The sequence below is a fragment of the Cricetulus griseus genome, chromosome 3 (genome assembly GCF_003668045.3).
Source record: "Cricetulus griseus strain 17A/GY chromosome 3, alternate assembly CriGri-PICRH-1.0, whole genome shotgun sequence".
Lineage (NCBI taxonomy): Eukaryota > Metazoa > Chordata > Mammalia > Rodentia > Cricetidae > Cricetulus > Cricetulus griseus.
In genome coordinates, this window is record NC_048596.1 from 146,271,605 (window position 1) to 146,291,335 (window position 19,731).

General features: G+C 49.5%; 1 protein-coding gene across 11 annotated transcripts in view; it reads left to right on the forward strand.

Moving 5' to 3' along the window:
• The first annotated feature begins 226 nt into the window (after nt 1–226).
• Nucleotides 227–19,731, forward strand: part of Nav2 (neuron navigator 2) — a 356,301-nt gene continuing 336,796 nt past the window's right edge. For 9 of the 11 annotated variants that reach the window (XM_027410497.2, XM_027410500.2, XM_035442487.1 and 6 more), the window contains exon 1: nt 227–1,224. In XM_027410497.2, coding sequence (XP_027266298.1) covers nt 967–1,224 — 258 coding nt within the window. In that variant the 5' untranslated portion in view covers nt 227–966. Of the gene's footprint in view, nt 1,225–2,699; nt 3,531–19,731 lie in introns of those variants that run through there. The other 2 variants (XM_035442492.1, XM_035442491.1) reach the window with 2 other exon arrangements.

Sequence of the window (19,731 nt, forward strand, 5' to 3'; positions counted from 1 at the left end):
CCGTGCCGCAGAGCGGCCACCAGCTCGCTTTGTACTTGCGGCCAAGCGCGGCCCCAGAGTTTCGGCGGCGGCCCCGTGAGTTGAGGCCACGCCCCCTTGCAGTGCGAGTCGCGACCGAGGATTGGTCCGCCTCGAACCAATGGGCGCGCGGGAACGGCCCGGGCTGTCAGCGCGCGCCGCAGCCGATCCTCCCCTGCGTCCAGCCCTGCAGCCCGCGCTGCCTTCCCCGGAGCTCAGCTCAGCGCAGCGCTACCAGCCCGGCCAGCTGCGCGACCCGGTGCCCGCGCTCTGCCGCCACCGCCGTGCTCCTCTCGAGCACACGGAACATGGGCAGATCCGCTCAGGTGCTGCGTGTTCCAGGGGCTTATGAGCAGCGGTGATCGGCTGTCACGCCCAGACAAGACCTTTCTAGGGAGATCGCCCGCGTCCGCTTCGGCGCGGATGACACTGCGGCGTGCTGGCAGGGTGACAGCCACCTTGCGGTTGAGACCTCCTGTGCTCCGTGCGCCCTCCGTTTCCCCATCCTCCGTTCATTTACTCCGCTGTTCACACCCGCAGCCTCCGGAGCGCGACGTGTGCGTCCCTAGCCTATGTCTTTTCCTAAGGAGCCTCCACACTTCGGAGACGCGATGACAAGTTAATATGGGCGTCCACGCCTCGGTTTCCCAGGAGAAGAATTGCCAGAGGCGGTAGTCCCTGAGCTTCTGAACAGGCCGCCCGCTGCGACATCCGCACAGGTGGGACCTGCTGAGGGCAGTGACCAGCCCGCCACCCCGCAGGCGCGCTCGCAGGATTTCCCCAGCTCCCCAGCCCGGGGATTTTGTTTTTTTATTTTTTTCCTCCACTGTTGGTGGGCGCCTCGCGGGCCGAAGCCCGGCGCCTGCTCGGCTGCCCGCGCTGCCTTTAGCGGTCGCCTCCGCAGCCGCTGCCAGGGACGTGCTGGGAAAGCCGAAGCCCCGGGAGAAGATGCCGGCCATCCTGGTAGCCTCCAAAATGAAGTCGGGACTGCCCAAACCGGTGCACAGCGCCGCGCCCATCCTGCACGTGCCCCCGGCCCGGACTGGTCCCCAGCCCTGCTACCTTAAGTTGGGAAGCAAGGTGGAGGTGAGCAAGACGGCCTACACTAGCCAGATCCCCCTGAAATCGCAGGGGCTGCAGGAGCCAACGGGGGAGGGGCTCCCGTTGCGGAAAAGCAGCTCTCTGGAGAACGGGTTCGATACCCAGGTGAGCAGTGCTGTGTGCTGGGGTGGTGGTGGGGGCACTGTTGGGGTTGTGGTGGTGATGGGTGATTTTTCCTGGGGGAGAGACACGGATGCCTGGAGAGGCTACTATAATGTACTTGGAGAGAGGAAGCATACCCTTTTAGCTGGCAGATTGGAAGGTGGGTGTGGCCAGAGTGCCAGAGGTTCGCCCAAGGAGCTCCACAAAGCTGAGGGGTGCTGGTAGCCTGCTGTTTCTTTGGGGTTGGAGCAGGTGTAGAGGTGGTATCAAAAAGCGCACGCTGACATTGGAAATGTTAGGACCTGAATGCTGAGTACTTGACCCCAAGGAAGCCGTGTCTGTGCTGGGATGTGTGTCTATGTCAGTGCCTTGGGTTGTAACCCGTTGAAGGAATGGTCTGGTGCCTCTTTGGATTGGATACTACCTGGCCCAGCTATGAGATCCAGGACAAGGGATGCTGGGTGGTTGCTCTGAACCTGCCCTCCTCCTAGCTTGAAGATGGCTTGCTCCTGTCCCTGTCCCATCTTTAGGGAGAAGGGATTCTGACCAGGTGCTGCTGACTGCTAGCTTGCTGGAGCATCTTGCTGTTGCCGTAGGGGTGGCTTGGTTGTCTCAGAATGGCTGCCCAAGCTGAGCCCCTCCTTATGCTGTCAGTGTTGGTGGCTCTGGTGATTAGGGAGATGTTGGTGTGGGTGAGAGAATGCCTGGAAGAGAAACGGTGACTTCTACCTTTCCGGGCAGAGCAGGCACCACCCCCACCCACCCTCCACTGGGCTGGGTGACAGGCCTTGGCCATGCAATCTCTTTTAAGGAAATCCTTAAGGGCCAATCAGTTTCTCTTGGACTTCTGCCTTCCTCCTCTTCTGGCAGGAGGGAGCAGGGGCATGCTGTATTTTCTTGGCTGCCAGTCAGCAGGGACTTTTTAGGGACAGGCCGACCTGACGGATGTGACTGTCCCAGTCAGGAGAGGAGAGGCTTCGGGAAGCCAGAGAGGGAGGCAATTTGGGGTTGGTATGGGAGAAGTAGCCACAGACAAGCTGACCTTTAGAGCACCTACTACTCTGCTCACAGAGACTACCTTCTGTAGCTTTCTCTGATCGGCGGTTAACACTCAACACATTCCTTGCTTTCTGATGGAGGACTGGAGCTAGAAGCTGGTTGGAGACAGACTGTTGGAACTCAGGGCCAGAAAAGGCCCTCCCCACACAGGCTCCCACACCCGGCCCATCATCATGTCCCTCTTGATGCCGCACTTGCTAAACATTTTTGGAAGCTGACAGCTTTGACTGATGGTGTGTGGGAGGGAGGCAAGATTTCCTTCAGTGCTCCTGGGCCCTGGCTCTGCTAGGCTGTGTGCTCTGCTCTTTTTCTTATGGCTACAGGACTTGTCCAGAGGGCTCTAAAGTGAGGGTGAGCACTGGGGTGCCTCCTTCATCTGTGGGGGTGGAGTGGGTGGGATTTTGGAACAGTGACTGAGAATGTGACACATGCCCTGGAGCCTGATGAGGAGGACCCTAGGAATGAACGGAAAGGCAGATGTTGGCTCATTCAAAGCCAGACTGCTGCCTGCTATTGCCCATTTGACCCTTCATTTAACAAACATTGGCAGAGGATTGCGGTGGGCAGGCTCTGGGAAGGTGATTCACCATTTAAAAAAATTACTCCTAGATTTCTCCATGAGGGGCTAATTTGGCGCTATTCCCTGGAGGCCCTGCCCGCACCACCCCACATTTCATCCCTCTTACTCTCCATGGGTCCTCTGCATCATGAGGGTGATTTGGATAGATGGCCCAGGAAACTGGCCACCTTCCAACAAACAGTCCTGCTTCCCCCCTTGCCAGCCCCTGGGTCTCCTAGGGGCTCTTCTATGTAACAGGCACTCATAGCCCCACCCTGACATCAAAGGGGCTTTGGCAAAAGGATTTCACCATCTTTGAACAGGGTATCCCCATGGTGACAGACATTGCTCATTCACCTTCCAGAAAAGTCCCTCGATTATGGCTTGAGGACCTTGACTGACTTGGCACCTGGTAATTTCCTGGTCCCAAACTTAATGTTTATCATTAGAAGACACTCAGGAAATGATAAACTCAGTGACAAATGATATCTTGGAGCCGTTGGTTGGGGGATTTTTGGCAGAAGACTGGCTTGGTTGTTTAGTGACTAACAGCACAGGTTTTAAAGCATTGGCTATCAGTGCTGCCTTCTATCTAACATGACATGCTGGCCAAGTGGCCCAGTCCTTTAACTACTCCCCTGGGCCTCAGTGCTTTCATTTGTAAAAATGGGTACAAGCAGCCACAGGAATTGTGAGTATTAAGAAAAATTTTGTATTCCAAACTGTTCACAAGTGTTTACAGGCCTCTGGCTCTGCCTGGCACAGTTCCAGGCTCTGTGGGAGGATGGGGGGAGGGGGAGGGATTGACCTGTGGAATGCCTGATGTGTGTTAGGCTCTTTCCATAGGATCTCACTGGTCTTCACAGGAACACTTAGAGTAGGTGTGGTGCTTTGGCCATGTCCTAAGATATCAAGAAAGTAAAGAAGGCACCCTTGCCTTGTACTTCCTAGGTGCCAGGAATTGTTCTGAATTGTTTTGAATACAAAACTCCTTATGCACTGGGCATTGGTGGCTCATGCCTTTAATCCCAGCACTCGGGAGGCAGAGGCAGGCGGATGTCTGTGAGTTCGAGGCCAGCCTGGTCTCCAGAGTGAGTGCCAGGATAGGCTCCAAAGCTACACGGAGAAACCCTGTCTCGAAAAAAAAAAAAAAAAAAAAAAAAACCCTCTTATTCGATAAGGATAATCATCCCATTTTATACATATGATAAATCAAGGTTAAATGGTCTCGGGAGCAGCAGAGTTAGTAGCATTAGAACTCAAGCCCCTTAACTGTGTTGCTGGACAGGGAGAGCCACAGCAGCTGCTGGCCAATTATAGACCTTGAGTTATCAGACCATAGATGGCACCACTGACCCATATTGTCCAGTGTGGCAGAACGGGAATCCCAGCTCAGGTGCTTGTCCAGTGACATGCCCACTGTCCATCACCACTGGTGCTGTGGCAGAGCTGAGGACAAATAAGGCCTGGTCTTGGGAATGATATATCCCAGGTAGAAGGCATGACTTCTGCATCCAGCAGAGGGCAACACTGGGAGAGCTAGAAATGTATTGAGGCTGAGGAGTCAAGATGCTGGAAGTAAGACTAGTACCTCAAGGGCTGGAAAGGACCATGGGGGCTCACAGGGGAGGCAGGCAGGAGATGAGCTGGGCCTCAGGTGTGGGCAGGAGTGCCTAGTGGGGAGGAGAGAGGGAGGCCAATGAGAACAAAGGTTAAGCTGCCCTGCAGTGGTGCAGACCCCAAGTGGATGCTCTTCTGTGCGTGTTCTAGATTGGGTGCTTTCCATTTCACGTCAGGGTATGAGGAAGAGCAGAGGCTCAGCTGTCACAGTACTGGATGCTCGTGCTGGCTTCTAGTGGACAGTAACTGCATATAGGCCAGTGGCAAGAAAATGGGGAGATGGTGTCTGCTACAGAACCTGGCTCTTAGGAAGAACAACAATGAGTGCTGTTAGCTTGGGTTTCAGAGTGTTTGACATGGTCATTATAGGACAAAACTTTGCTGTTTTCTTTTTTGATTACTGGGTCTTTCACTCACTATGTAGATCAGGCTAGCCTTGAACTCGAAGAGATCCACCTACCCCTGCCTCTCAAGTGCTGGGATTAAAGGTTTTTGCCACCACACCCGGCTTCATTCCTATTTTCTTACCTAGTAATTCCATTTACTTCATGAGTTTTCACTCATCTTCCCCACCCCATGCATGAGCTCCTTGCAAGTCAATAGCTATTAGAGGCCAGCCACTGTTGTCAACCTCCGACTCTTCTCCTGGAGTCCCCTACAGGTCTGCAGTTCCCTCTCAGCCTCCGGCAGTACCTACTCTGCCTCATTCAGGTCCTTGACCCCCTTTCTGCTACTGTGCTACCTGGGCCTCCCCGAGAGGGACCATTTTTAATATCTGTTCCAGTCTCTCATGTGTTATGAACTATGACCATGTGTAAGTAATCATTTTAGATACATGCTCTGTGTTAGTGTGCAAGCCTGTGGTCAACAGTCAGATAAAGGAACATTCTTGGGCTATCTGAGGATGAGGTTAGCCTAGTTTTTTAGAAGCAGTTGCAAGAGGAAGAGATGATTCACATAATACTTTGATATTTCCTGTTTTTAGGAGCTAGTGTTCAGCCTGCAACTTATTTCTTTAAAAAAATAATTAGAAGTGATTGAAATCCTGTGTGAGCATTTTAGATGTTTAAGAAGAAAGTGTGGGTGAGGCCCCTGGAAAGAGCCAGCTCCGAGCTTACAACCTGTTGCAGCTTTGCCCTATACTGTGTTTTGATTAGAATCTTTGCTCCGTCATCAGAGTTGATTATGGATTTGATTAGTGTGTTTTTCTGCCATTGTGTTATTCCCTTTCTTCTCTTTCTCAGTTCTTGGAGGGGAACTCACATTGTGGTTATCTGCCAACATGCCAGAATGTTTATGGTTCCCATATTATTGCCTATTCCCTGGGTTAATTCTCTAGAGACACTTTAAAGGTAGAATCAGGGGCTTATTTGGGCTCTCATTCCATGTGTAAACATCTTCGTATAAATACGCCTACATCGATACACACATACACAGCTCTCTACACATGGAAAAGCTTCAAGTACTGAGCACATGTAATCACATACATACATCAAAGGGGAGGCTGGGGGAGCTATAGCCCAAACTTTAGCTTTGATAATAGCTGGGTTTACATTTCACTTTTCACACTTTCTCCTTGACCAAGATTTGAAGCACCGTCTCCCTGCTCATTTTTATTTAGTTACACGATAGGAAGGCTGCAGCCTCATGAGGGGCGTCTTACTCAGACCTCTGTGAATCCAGAACATTTGCTGGCTGCCTGGTCATCTGTGCTACTCCTTATACCTTTAACACTTAATCTGAGACACAAGAAACTGGGAAAATGTGAAGTGGCTGGCATGGTTCACATGAGGACACTAAGGTCAAGACTACTATCAGTTAGAAGCAGGACTGTACAGTGACACTGGCTTTGCTGGCAGGCAGAGCTGGATTGAAATCCAGGCTTTGGACAAATTACCTGGTATTGATAAAACACATGCTTTATATTTTTAATCTGTGAAACTGAAATGGAGGTGCTCATGGTAGACTGTGAGGATTCAATGAGATGTCTGCCTCCTGTCTGCCTCTCCCTAAGCTCGTTGACCTGCTTCCCAAGTGCATAGCTGACCACAGGGACAGACAAGTGGCTTGCCCCACCGAGGACCACTGCTTGGTGGTGCTTTGGTTTACTGACTCAGGAACACTCAGGAACTCAGAACAATGTTGTGTGAAGAACTTTCACATTTTAGTCACAGGCACACCATCCCTAAAATGCTAACCCAACTGAGGGTTCTGCTCCAAAGTAAACTGACAGGCCTCCTCTGTGTGCGCCAGGCCTTCTCTGTGTGCGCCTGTTAGCTGCCACTGTTGAGGTGGTGGGATGCAGCTGCCCAGTCTGATAGCCCAGCTCCTATTAGAACTCAGCAGGTCACAGGCCCATTGCCTAGGCTTCCTGATAGCTTCTTGTGGTTCTGAGGGTAGAAGGAGGGCCCTTTTCCTCATAGATGCCACAGCTGTAGTGGGAATTAAGCCTCATGACCAGTTTGGTCAGTAAGGTGCCCCAAAGCCTGATGGCCATCTGCCCAATGGAGTTTTATCAATAGCCACAAGACCGATTTTCAATGGCCACTCTGTCTTGTGGTCACATTGTTTGAGGGGATGGACAGTGTGTTCATAGAACTTATTGGGCATAATGGGCCATGTGATTTAGGAAAAAATAAAAAAACGTGGTCAGGCTTTTGTGCTCCCATTTATGCTTAGACAATAGCAAGTGACTTGCAGTTTTTACAAGAGCCCTGAGTCACCCATATAAAACCTTAGAGTGACTCATGACTTGGTGCCCCTTTCCCAAGGCAAACAAACCTTCTCTTGTGTTTTGCAGACAAAGACCCCACAGCTTCACAATGGTTTGTCCTTCCTTCCATGTGAGCTCTCAGTACTATCAGGCATACACCATATAAGGTATTGGCAAATTTGGTGTTATTCTACCCCCTTCTGTTCCTATATTACTGGTAGAAAAGAGAAAGTAAGAAATGGCCCCTCCTCTGCAGGATTCCATGTGGGTTTGGGAAATTGGCTCCCATAGCAATTCGACAAAATATGGATAATATTATAATAAGGCTGAGGTGATGGCTCAGTGTGTAAAATGCTGGCCTTGAAATCATGAGGACTGGGTTTAATTCCCAGAGCCCATTATAAAAAAAAGTCAGGCACAGGGCCTCTTGGAATAGGGGTTCGGAGTGAGCATAGGAAGATCCATAGAGCTTGCTGGTCAGTCAGTTTATGGGCAAATTAGCAAGCTCCAAACTCAGTAAGAGACCATATCTCCAAAAGTAAGATGGAGAGCAATTGGGGAAGACAGTGCTCCACACAGGTGTTCACACATGCACAAGCAGTACATATACCCCCCCCCAGATGCCGCCTACCCCCCTGAATAAGATTACTGAAGGCATTGACCCTGATGAGCACAGCCTCTAGACTACCCTGATATGCAGCCTAGACATGTGTCATGTATTTAACTCCATGGAATCCCCTGAGAGGAGTGCTGCTTCCACAAAAGAACGACCACTCTGGGAGCCAGGAGCTTTGGTTCTATTTACTTAGTTCTGTTGGCCCCTACTGATAACCTTCTGGGAGCCACCCTGCCTTTCTGAGTTTCTGGCTTTGGTTACCTTGCTTAGCTCATGGAGAAGAAGTTACCTACAGTACCCCTTTTGAAGACTCACTGTCAGATCAACAGATTCAAGTCTGAGGGAGAAGGTATTAATTTTAGCATCTCAGTTCAGGAAGGCTCAGCCCCTGTGCCAAGCTGTTCAGATGGTAAACAGTATACCCCAAATTTAAATCCCTGTTTTAACCTCTAAAGTCAAGTTCCTTAAACAGCAAGTGTGGAAGTCCTTGGGTGTGGGGGATCTCAAACAGCTAAGGTGGAACCACAGCAGGTTGCTCTTCAGTTTCCTTTGGTTTGGTATAGGTGGCCATAGATTCATAGGAGTGGCATTCGTGTTGGAGTGGGTGTGGTCTTGTGTCGGGGTGGGGGAGTGGGGGGCAGGTTTTGAGGTTTCAGAAGCTCAAAGGAGGCTCAGTCTCTCTCTCTTCCTGCTGCCTGCCAATCCAAATGTAGAACTCTCAGCTACTTCTGTAGCACCATGTCTGCCAGCCTGCTGTCATGCTTCCCACCATGATGGTAATGGACTAAACTTCTGAAATAAATGCTTTCCTTTGTGACAGTTGTGGTAGCCATGGTGTCTCTTCACAGCAATAGAGTGCTGACCAAGAGAGTACATCATTTTACTCCTCCCTTCCTACACCAGAATCTGAAAATAGCCTTCAATATTAAACACATGGTAGTTGGTTAACAATATCAGTTAAGTTTTTCTGTATGTGTAGAGACCCATGTCTTCTGAGGTCACAGGGCTCTTAAGGGTGGCCTGATAAGGTGATAAGAACTGTCAGGGCACATGTGAGACAGAAGGGAAAACGGAATTTAGTTGAAACTGTTCCTGCATGAGAAAGCAATCAAGTAAGCTCTCATTATGAAGTAGTTTTGGTTTGTTTGTTTGTTTTGAAACTCAGTCTTGTTAAATAACTTAAGTGGACCTCAAACCCAAGATCCTCCTGTCACTTTTTTGTGGTTGCTGAAACTGTAGGTGTATGCCATCATGCTCAGTACAGATCAGTCTAATGATAATAGTAATAACAATTATTATTATAAAGATTTATTCATTTTTATTTTATTGTGTGGATGTTTTGCTTCCTTGTATCTCTGTGTACCATGTGCATGCAGTGCTCACAGAAGCCAGAAGAGGGCGGAAGATCCCCTGGAACTGGAGCTACGGATGTTATAAGCTGCCAGTGGGTGCTGGGAACTAAACCTGAGTCCTCTTCAAGATCAGCCAGCTCTCTTAACCGCCATCTTTCCAGCCTCCTGCAAATCACTCTTTATGACAGTAGCTCTGGTATCTCTGAAATAGCCAGTGTCATACATAAAAGACCAAAACAAATAAATAAGATAGATAAATAAAACTAAAAGGAGAAAGTTGATCAAGGAGCAATGGCAAACAAGTCCACTAATAGCTCCTTGGCTGGGTCCTGGATGAGCAAATGTCACACAGGACAGTCTGGAGGCAGGCAACAGAGGTGCTTGAATGTGGCATGGATGGCATATCATGACATCCTCTAAGTGTCATGGCCATGGAGTTACATAAGAACATGTCCTTTTCCCTGGGAGATACGAGTCAAATACTTGGAAGCAAAGTATCTTGATGCCAGCAACATTCTCAAATAGTTTGGAGAGAGGAATAAAGAGAAAGAGAGAGAGAGAGAGAGAGAGAGAGAGAGAGAGAGAGAGAATCTCCTAGGAGGAGTATGCTAAAGTAGACTGCAGTTCATTTGATTTTCCTGTAGTTTGGTAATTTTCTAAGCCCTGTCTAAATGCGACTCATTGTCAGTGTGGACATGCACCTGTGAGAACTGAGACAGAGGAGGAGCCTGCATGGGTGTGTTCACAGGAACCTGGCCACGCATGCTTCACCTGGTTTAAATGTTTCCTCTCCTTTCTGGTGCTGTGTGAATGCCTCAGCTTCATTCCTTGACAAGTAAGAAAGTTTCCTAATGTTTTATGGGACTCACAAGATCCAATTTCACTTAGCAGTCTTCTACAAAAATCTTACACAATTCTAAGGCACCCACCCATATGAAAGAACTTTTTAAAAAAAATTACTTATTTATTTCACTTATTTGTTTACTTATTCTTGTTTGTGTTGGGAAGGGTATGCACATGCCACAGGACATGGGTGGAGGTCAGAGGACATCTGTTAGGAGTCGATACTCTCCTTCTACCTTGTGGACTCTGGGGCTGGAACTCAGGTTCTCAGCTTACCTGTGGAGTCATCTCACTGACCCTGGAAATAAAGACTGAAAAAAAAAGTCAAATGTACCTGATTGGGTCCCTCTGGCCAGGCTGTGGCAAGGCAATGGGTAAGACCACCTTTTCCCTCACTCTTTTGTCTGCCTGAGCCTCCTCCGAGGGTTAACTATTTGCATTCAGTCTCACCATCTCTACCTCCAGAAGCCTTCTTAAGTGATCTAGACAGTGTCTTCTCCATAGCACCAGGACCAGTTCTGTGGCCCTTCGTGTTCTGTGGCTGTTTGTGTGAATCAGAGGTAGCCCCTGACCCTTGCTGGACCAGTATCCCAGCATCATAGGTTCTTAGCCAGTCCTTTTGCAGAAGGGGAGAAGGGTGGCATGAGCCAAAAGAAAGAGTGGGACTATAGGAAAAAGCTGATACTGATCATGAACTGCACCCACCACAATTTGGATCTAGAAAGTTCTTTGAGCTGCTGGGACAGTGTGGGAAACTCTCAGAGGTGGGGCCTATGGGGTTTCACCAGGTCACTGAAGGTGTGCCCTCAAAGGAGATAGTGAGGCCCCGACCACTTTCTCCTTTGCTCTCTGGCTGTGAAGTAGGCAGTTCCACTCTACTCCATGCTGCCACCATGAACTGGCACAGGTCTAAGAGCAACAGGGCCATCGGGTCATGGAATCAGACTGTGACCCAAAATAAACCCTGCCTTGTGATAAGACATTGTGGGTGTTTGTTACAGTTAGCAGAGTGACTAACACAAGCTGTGTTCACAAAGCTATGACAAAAGCACATGGACCTTGCATGTGAGCTGAGGTCACATGACGGAGGTGACCAAGTGTAGGGTACATAGAGTTGACTACTTGCATCCTGGTAAGGCCCTTGTCAAAGCGCTGCCATGGCTTGACACCTGCCTGTATGGAGGTGGAGGCACTCTCCTCACACAGGCTACTCATGACACACAGCCATTCTTCTGCTCTAGTGAATAAGCCTGACCAGCATGCAGTGATGGTGATATGGGCAACTTCTCTGCCCCCCTAGGAAGAAAGACCTGAGAAGAGTTTGGATGGATACTGGCTGTTAAGATAAAGCTCGAGGGGAACCTTGCATGGGGGATGTTGTCAGATTCCATGGCTGGCAAGGGTGACCAAGGCAGAGAGACAAACATGCCAGGCAGACAGAGCTTAAGTGAGAAGTTTTATTAGAAAGCAGCTGCTGGCTGCTGCTCTGAACACAGTCCTCATGTCATGCAGACTTGCTCTGATTCTCTTCAGACCAAGGAGGAGGGCTGGTTTGTTTGCATCAAAATGTGTAGGCTGCCAGTGTCCCAGAGCACTCAGGCCTTCTGTGCATGGACTTTGCTGGTTAGGTAACTAGAGACCTAGGAAGGCAAGCCCCAGAGGCAAAGACAGCATTTAGGTGACAAACAAGACTGGAAAGAAGCAGGCTTACTTTGGATGGGTGTGTCATTCATGATCTGTGCCTAGAAAGCCTAGAAACTTGGGATACCTGGACCAGGGGAGATCTTAGAGGCCATCTGTTCCCAGTTTCATGGTACAGATGGAGAAAGCCGTGTCACAGGACGATGTGACTTGCCTTGAGCTCCCAGCTCCAAGGAACAGAGTGCAAACTGGACCCCAGGCCTCCCTCCTCCAGGACCAGATTCACAGATAAGATGTTCTGCTCAGAAGGGCCTGATGGTGTGATGCACCAGAGCACAGCCTATGCTGTAGCATTTCTCCTTCTACCAAGAGAGGCAGGATATCAACTGAGATCCCTACCACCGAGATCTCTGGGCAAGCCCCTCAGCCAAGCCAGTGTAAAGGTAGTACTAGAACACATTGACTCTGTTCCATACTTTTTATTGCCAGCCTCTTAGATTGCCCCCATCCCCAAGCTGGACACCTGAGAGAGCTGGTTACCCTCCTGCCTCCCCTAAATTTACCATGCATCTAATGTGTCTTGTGCTGATGGAGCCTGCGGCATCTGGACACTGAATAAGTAGTCAGTTGCAGGTAATTTTCCCCAGGGAAAACACGGGGTTTCAATGGGCTATGGGGGGAGAGCTGTTCTGTGTCTAATATAGTACCTGGTAGATAAAATCACTGCTCTTTCCAGAATGGTCACTTTGTGTGGGATGCTCTTCCAGGCCTTTGGTGTGGTTTTTCTTATTCCATTACACAAAAGCAATGTCTCTGAGCTGGATACTTCCGTGATGGTCTCCTGTTGACAGGTGAAGAGAGGCATGAAAACTGTAAGAGTGCCCGAGGTCATACACCTCCTGAGTAGAAGGTGTTGCAAGCTGAGCTGGCTGCAAGCTCAGCCAGCAATTGAAGAACCTGCCTCCCCAGCCAATCTGCCCTTTGTGAGAAGTGAGCCTGAGTCTGGTTGAGGGTGGGAAGAAAGATACAGCAGAGAGAGGGGCAAAGCCTTTTTAAGGTCCTCCAGGAAACCACAGCTAAGACCTGCCTTCTAAGGTAACACAGGGCCTCTCCAAGGCATCCAGCCCCAGCAAGAACTAACCTAGAGATGTCCCCAGCAACCTCACTGGCTTGGAGGATGGACTCACTGGCTTTCCCCTTTCAAGCCTCTGCTTAATACTGATTTGAATCCCTTTTTCCTTCTAGCTAGCAGAGTGCAAATCAATAGAAATTTTACTTAGTCCCTAAAAGCGTTTACCTGCCTAAAAACATGTCTGCTTTTTTGTGTTTTTAGACAGAAGTAGATTAAAAGTAGATGACTCTCCCACACCCATGCATCAGGCATGGACCGTGGGTACACTCTGTAACAGGAAGTTGTTAGTTTTCCATTCCAGAGAACTGGAAGTCACTCAGAAATTGGTCATTTGCTAGGTCCAACCCTCGCCACATTCCACTGCTGTCTCGAGAGGGCCCAGTCACCTGGGCTGTGAGGAAGCCGGCCATGGGTGAGGCCATGCTGGCAGGACTAGAGTGGTGTGTTCTCCAGGTCTGATGACTTCTAAGTGACCCCAGCCTGCCTCTGCCTGGCCCGGTCTGCTCTGCAGTGTGTTGCCTTTGGATCCACATAGTGCAGACAAGAGCTTATTTTAGAACTGGAAGGAGAGCAGACGTATCAATAAAAGGCCAGGGAAGGAACAATCCATTCAGTGATTTTAAAATATCTCTCCCTTAACAGAAAAGATTATTTTTATTTCTTAAAAAACAACTGGCGATTTCTTTTCCAACAGTTAGAAAGAGAAGCATAGAAGACTTTTAAAAGTTAACATAAAAAAGGAGGTTGGAAAGATGGCTCGGTGGTTAAGACCACTTGCTGCTCTTTCAGGCACCAGAGTTTGGTTCCCAGCACCCACATCGGGAAGCTCTTGGCCACCTGTAGCTCAAACTGCAGGGCATCTGACGCCCTCTTCTGGCCTTCTTGGACATAGCACTCACATACCCACACATATATTTGGATAACTGAAGTTGTGATGATAGGCTGAAAGTCTGTCTCCTGTTCTTTCCCTTGCCCCTGCCTTGCAGACCCTGGAAGCTATGGAATGAATCACATGACCCTGTCTTCTTGCTATTCTTTTAATGATAAAGAAGCTGAGTCTCAGGGTCTGCACACTTGCTGTTGTATTTGCTTGCTACCTCACCCCATATCAACACCGCCCATTCCTTCATCTCCACTGTCTGCCCTGATGTCACCTGGTCAGAGGGCTCTTCTTGGACCATGCTATATAAAATAGAGGAATCTTTCCTTAAAACCCGCCCCCACCCTGTGCGCCTTGCTTTTGTTTTTCTTGAGATCTAGGAGAGGTTTTCCCATCCCATGTTAAACATTTGCTTGGTGTGTGTTTTTCTCTGTTACACAGTCAACTCTATGGAAGCTTTGCCTGTCATGGTCACAGCAGTGTCCCCTGTACCTCAGACAAAGACTGGCACACAGTATTTCTAATATCTCCTGAAGGAGGCACGGGGCTGGTGCAAGTCCAAGCTTGAGGCAGAATAACACTCTGACTCCCAGTCAGCCTGGTTTTACATACTTTCTCCAAACTGGACCTGGGAGCCCATAGTGCTTCTCTGATGATGCTGAGGGCTGAGGACACTGTCCCGTAGAGGGTCATCAAGAGTAGATGAGGCACATGACAGTCATAGCCGCCCAGATCATGGACCTTTACCTGTGGGTCAGGCTGACCTACAGATGTAATGTTCAGATGAGAGACCCTTGGCCTACAGACACTTCCTCTGCTCTGACTTCCGGCTGCCTTTGTTGTGATCACTTCTTTGTGATCTGAATACCTCCTACTGAAAATGTGGTCTTGGATCAGCAGCCATGACTTCACCTGGGAATCTTCTGGAACTGAAAAACTGCAAGTCTCACCCCAGCTCTTCTGCCCTGAATTTTCAGTTTGACATCATCTCAGATGACACATGGCCCGACTATAGTTTACTATGCAGAACAGTGCTTGGTCTCTACTCTGCCAGAAGTTCTAGAAACACTGCCTTCTGCAGTTAACTTTCATGCTCTCTGGAAGTGCAGACTATTCTACCCTGAATCTCCTGCCCTCATGATGGGATTGGAGATGCGAGGAAGAGATAGGCAATGCCAGGAAAAAGTTTCAGGAGAGATTTCAGAGCTGCTCTGCCTTGTGTACGTCTCTGATGTTGCTTATGACTATGCATCGACATGCAGCTAGTGTTTGCCCACCATGACCAGAGGGGAGCCATCACAGAGGGCCAAAGCATCTCTCTCTCTCTCTCTCTCTCTCTCTCTCTCTCTCTCTCTCTCTCTCCCTCCCTCCCTCCTTTCTTCCTCACTCTCTCTGCCAGGTGGACCTGGGTCAGTACAGGCAGCATCCTCTGGGACCTAGATGGAATCCGGCTGTATCTTTGCTCTTAGCTCTGATGGCTGTGACTTCCTCTCTCAGCCTTCAACAAAGATGGGGCAGTCAGGTTTCCCAGTATGCAGCCCAACTCGAACAGACCCTTCTGTGGAGGGTGGCTGTGATGTGAGGGAGGCAGAAAACAGCCAGAATAGCTTAGGGAGGAGATCACTGACTTTAGTACCCACAGAGGCCTCCCTATGGGCAGAGGTTATACAAAAGGTAGTATGCCCTGCTTCCTTTTAGCTAGGCTAAGACTGGGTATTGATTTGAGAGAAGCCTGTTGGTAAAAACTCAGAGCATATTAGCTGAACTCCAGAATCAGGCTGATTGGTGAGTGTGTGTGTGTGTGTGTGTGTGTGTGTGTGTGTTAATGAACTGTGTTTATACATGCATGTGTTTATTCAGGCATATGTGTGTAAGCTTGCATATGTTTTGGATACATGCATTTGTATTTGTGTTTGCAGCATGTGTGTGTGTGTGTCCAGATGGTTCTCGAAATCAAAGATTAAAAAAAAAATTCATTTGCCCCCAGACAGTTCCATAGTGTGAGCGGTTGAAAGTCTTTGTTCTTCGAATCAGGAACCCCACGTTCTCTTTCTTAACCACACGTTCATAGCTTTGTGGCATGGGCATGGGCCCAGTGGTCCTTCACCAGCAGCTTGTGGGGTTGTTCAGGCATCTCCCTGGCAGAGAAAATCGATCCTCTGCGTCTGTGCTTCTCAGGGCTTTGCAGGGGATTCTGGAGCTCTTGGGGGTGTGTAATTGAATTTGAGATGCGCTCTAAAGAGGAGTCAGGGAAAGAGCAAGTGTTCACAATCATTCCAACCACAGTTTTGAATTTCAGTTCTGCCTGCTTGCAGTCTAGTGCCTCTAGGTGAGTATCTAACCCTGGCCCCCACTTCCTGGCTCTATAGATGGGAAAACAGTGACCCATAGATACCAAACTGCCACCACATCGTCCTGGCTCTGTAGACAGATAGCAGTGACCACTCTCATGTGTGCATGACTTATGGAGGGTGCCCACTGATGAGCTAGACCTGCAAATATGGATAATTGGCGAGAGAGGTCCATGACAGATGCAATCAAGAAATGCAATGTTGGAGCTTAATTGCATTAGTGTGATTTGGCAATAAGGAAACCAATTAATTAGTTCTCAGATAGTTATTAACAGGAAAGGAAGAGTGAGCATGAAGAAAGGTCCTGTGGGGCAAGAGTAAGTGAGGAAGGATGTGTCTATTCCTTCAATTGAGTGGTCTTAGAAATTGCAATGGGAGCTGCTAAATATGCAGAGGTCTTGGCCTCAGCCCCAGAGACTGAATTTTCAAATCTAGGATAAGGTCACAAAATTTGTGGGGTTCCTTTTGTGGAATTATAGATGAACCCAGGGCCTCGTACCAACTAGTTATGCTATATCCCCTACCCCCAAATTTGAGGTTCAGACAACTATAACCCGGCAAGCATGTAGATAGATGATCTGAAATCCTTATGCCATCAGAAGGCCAGAGTGGAAAGACGGCATCCAAAGACATAGGAAAAGGGGCCATGCAGGCTCCGGGTACCAGGCAGGGCAGGGGCATGCCCAGAAGATCCTGAGCACACAGCTCTCTAGACGATATATAGCACTATAGATGGTGTGGGGCTCTGGTGAGCAGGGAGCCTGACTCCTCTCCCTCATCCAGGGTTTCCAAGCAGGGTGATGTCTCACTGGGATGTCAGTCACTGGGCAGTACATCCTGATATCCTGGGGAAGGAGTGAGCACTTTGCATGGCCTCTGTTTAAGGAGTAGCTTGTTGTTAGCTCTGGCTCTTCTTCCTGCCCAGTCAAGGACTGGGAGTCATCTGGGGAGGGGACCCGATCCCCTTGGGACCACAGGGCCATCTAGAAGAAAGCCTCAGATGAGACATGAGATTCTGTGTGAGTGCCAATGGTCCTTACTGGGGACCTCGGGTGATGTTTCAGGTCTGCTGAAGGCCCTGTGTCTCCCTAATGAAGCCAAACCAAGATCTTCTGTCTACAGGGGAGTGGGTTTTCTGGTGTCTTCTATAGGTCAGTAAAAGCTAGAGTAAGGGAGGTTAGAAAGGGAGGGAACAGTAAGGCCTACTATGTGCCACGTTCTAGACTCCACACTTTTTGTTGCTGTTATTTTGTTTTGTTTCTTTTTCAAGACAGGGTTTCTCTGTGTAGCTTTGGCTATCCTGGAATTCTCTGTAGGTCAAGCTGGCCTCAAACTCACAGAGATCCACCTACCCCTGCTTCCCTCCGGAGAGCTGGGGTTAAAGGTGTGCACTACCATGGCCCGGCTTAGACTCCACACTCTTTGACTTGACAGGTGGGTACCCTCTGTCTGTGTTTCAACTGAAGAAAGAGAAGCCCAGAGAGGTGAAGGGACCTGCTTACCTCATACAGCCAACCAAGATCTGGCAAAGGCTGGTCTCACACTTTTTCTCTACACAGCTCCTGCGACTCACAGTCTCCCCGGTGACTGCAATGGGAACCTTGTGTCACATCCACAGCTGCCCTGTGTGGGGTGGGGGCACAGTGTGGGCAGAGTGCCTGGGATCCCAGAACTCATGGGGTATATCTGCGCCCTCTGTCAACAATCCACCCTTCAGTAATGTGTACACTGCCTGCCAGCTGCTGTCACCACAGCCAGACCCCACACCCACACAGAAGAGGGCTTTGGCCAAGGGCATGCTGGAGCAGGAGGAGGAAGTGCCCTCCAGAGGGGCTTGTTGCAAGGCCTCTGAATGGCTCCATTGAGGTGCCCAGGCAGGACGACAATGGATCTGTTGGGGGCCCTGGCCCACAGAGGTGAGAGGGCCTGGGCTGGGCAGGCAGTGCTGGCTCAGAGGCCAGACGCTGACTTTTAGGGCAGAAAGCCAGAGCCTCTGACGTGCTCCAAAATGCCAGCTCTGCTTAATGTAGAGCAGCTGGGGCAGTTTGAGTTGCTCCCTGTGCCAGGAAGGCATTGTGGACACAGTACACCGGCTGTGTGACGCCCCTCCTCCCTGCTGCACTCCAAGCCCCTTCCTGGGCTGTGTCCTGCACAATAGCCACCAGGGGCTGTGGATAGCTCTTTCCTGTGTCCTGTTAGCCCTCAGGGGCATCCTTTCCAGTCCTATAGAGATAATAGCATCCACTCTTCTCCCAAAAAACCTTGGAACACCCACAGGTAGAGTGGTGGGTTGAAGTACAAAGCACCTTGGTAAATTTGAATTAAAGTGAAATAGTTTAAAAATTATGTTTACATAGGTTGGCTTCTCAGGAGTCCTTGGGTCACCTAGCTTGTAGAAAAGACTGCTTCTGTCTTTTACCTGGACCTGGACTCAGCTGTGTTTGGGTCCAGAGACTTGAGCATTGTATATCTCCCGACATGCCTGCCTAATGCCAGGCCCATCCCCAGCCAGCTTCCTTGGGTCAGGGAAAAGGGTATCTGTTGACAGTCTGGTTTCCCCATCGCAGCCATTCTGCCATTGTTAGTTGGAAACCTGAGGGATTTTTTGTTTTGTTTGTTTGTTTTTTTCAAGACAGGGTTTCTCTGTAGCTATGGAGGCTGTGTTCTGGAACATGCTCAGTAAACCAGGCTGCCCTTGAGCTCATAGAGATCCACCTGTCTCTGCCTCCCAAGTGCAAGGATTAAAGGCATGTGCCACCTCTGCCCTGTGGAAATCTGAGGTTTTTATTAATCTTTTAAACCTTTTGTTTGCTGAGGTCTGCACAACTGTGCTAGTTTTATTGTCCTGAACATAAAAGCAGCTTTAAGATGAGCAAGGATTTTTGGAGAGATCATGAGGGTGGGCCTCTCTCTAGAGAAGGCCAGCTTCAGCCACCTGCAGTCCCTCTAAAGCAGATGGATGCACATCCTCCACCAGGGTCAACTCTGGTTTCCAACAGTGACCTTGCCTTGATCCTGCCCAAGGGCTTACTGTGTGTTCCCATGTTTCAGATGAGTGGAGAGAGGCAGAGGCTGAGTGGCTTGAGCTGGCTCTTGTGGCTTTAAACTGTAGCACTGGTTTGGAGTGTAAGTCTGTTGGCCCAGAGCCCCTGCCATGCGGTTACCTATGTGCCAAGAGCTGCTTGCTTTAAGGGACACAAACCAGAAGCAGGCATGGGCCTGCCTTTGAGGTTGCAGCTGAGGACATGAAGTATTCCACCTTCTGCATGAGTAGATAGGGCAAGATCTGGCCCATCTCACTTCTTTTCCTAAAGGACACACTGAGTGAAAATAAAAAATAAACAAATAAATAAATAGGAGGACAAGACTGTTGCTAGGTATGGTGGAGGAGAAGGTTCATTGTAGATATGAGGGAGAGCACAGCCAGAGGCATTTGGAAGGGTCCAGAGTGAACACGACCCTGAGCAGGGCCATGAAAGGAGGGGTAGGGAGAGCAAGAGAGGAGCTGCTGAACAAGAAGGGTGGCCTGGGCCAAGAGACTGGCCATGAGATTGGTGTAGCCAAAATGGCTGAGTTATATAGGGACCAAAAGAACTGGGGGAGGGGCAGCTCAGCCCATGGGCTGGAGAGTTCAAGGTAGGGGCCTGGACATGCAAGCCGGGAGGACCCTGTAACAGGTAGGAACTGAGGGATGCTGGGAAAACATGGCTCCAGAGTGCACTTTGATATCTCAGCCATTTGTCC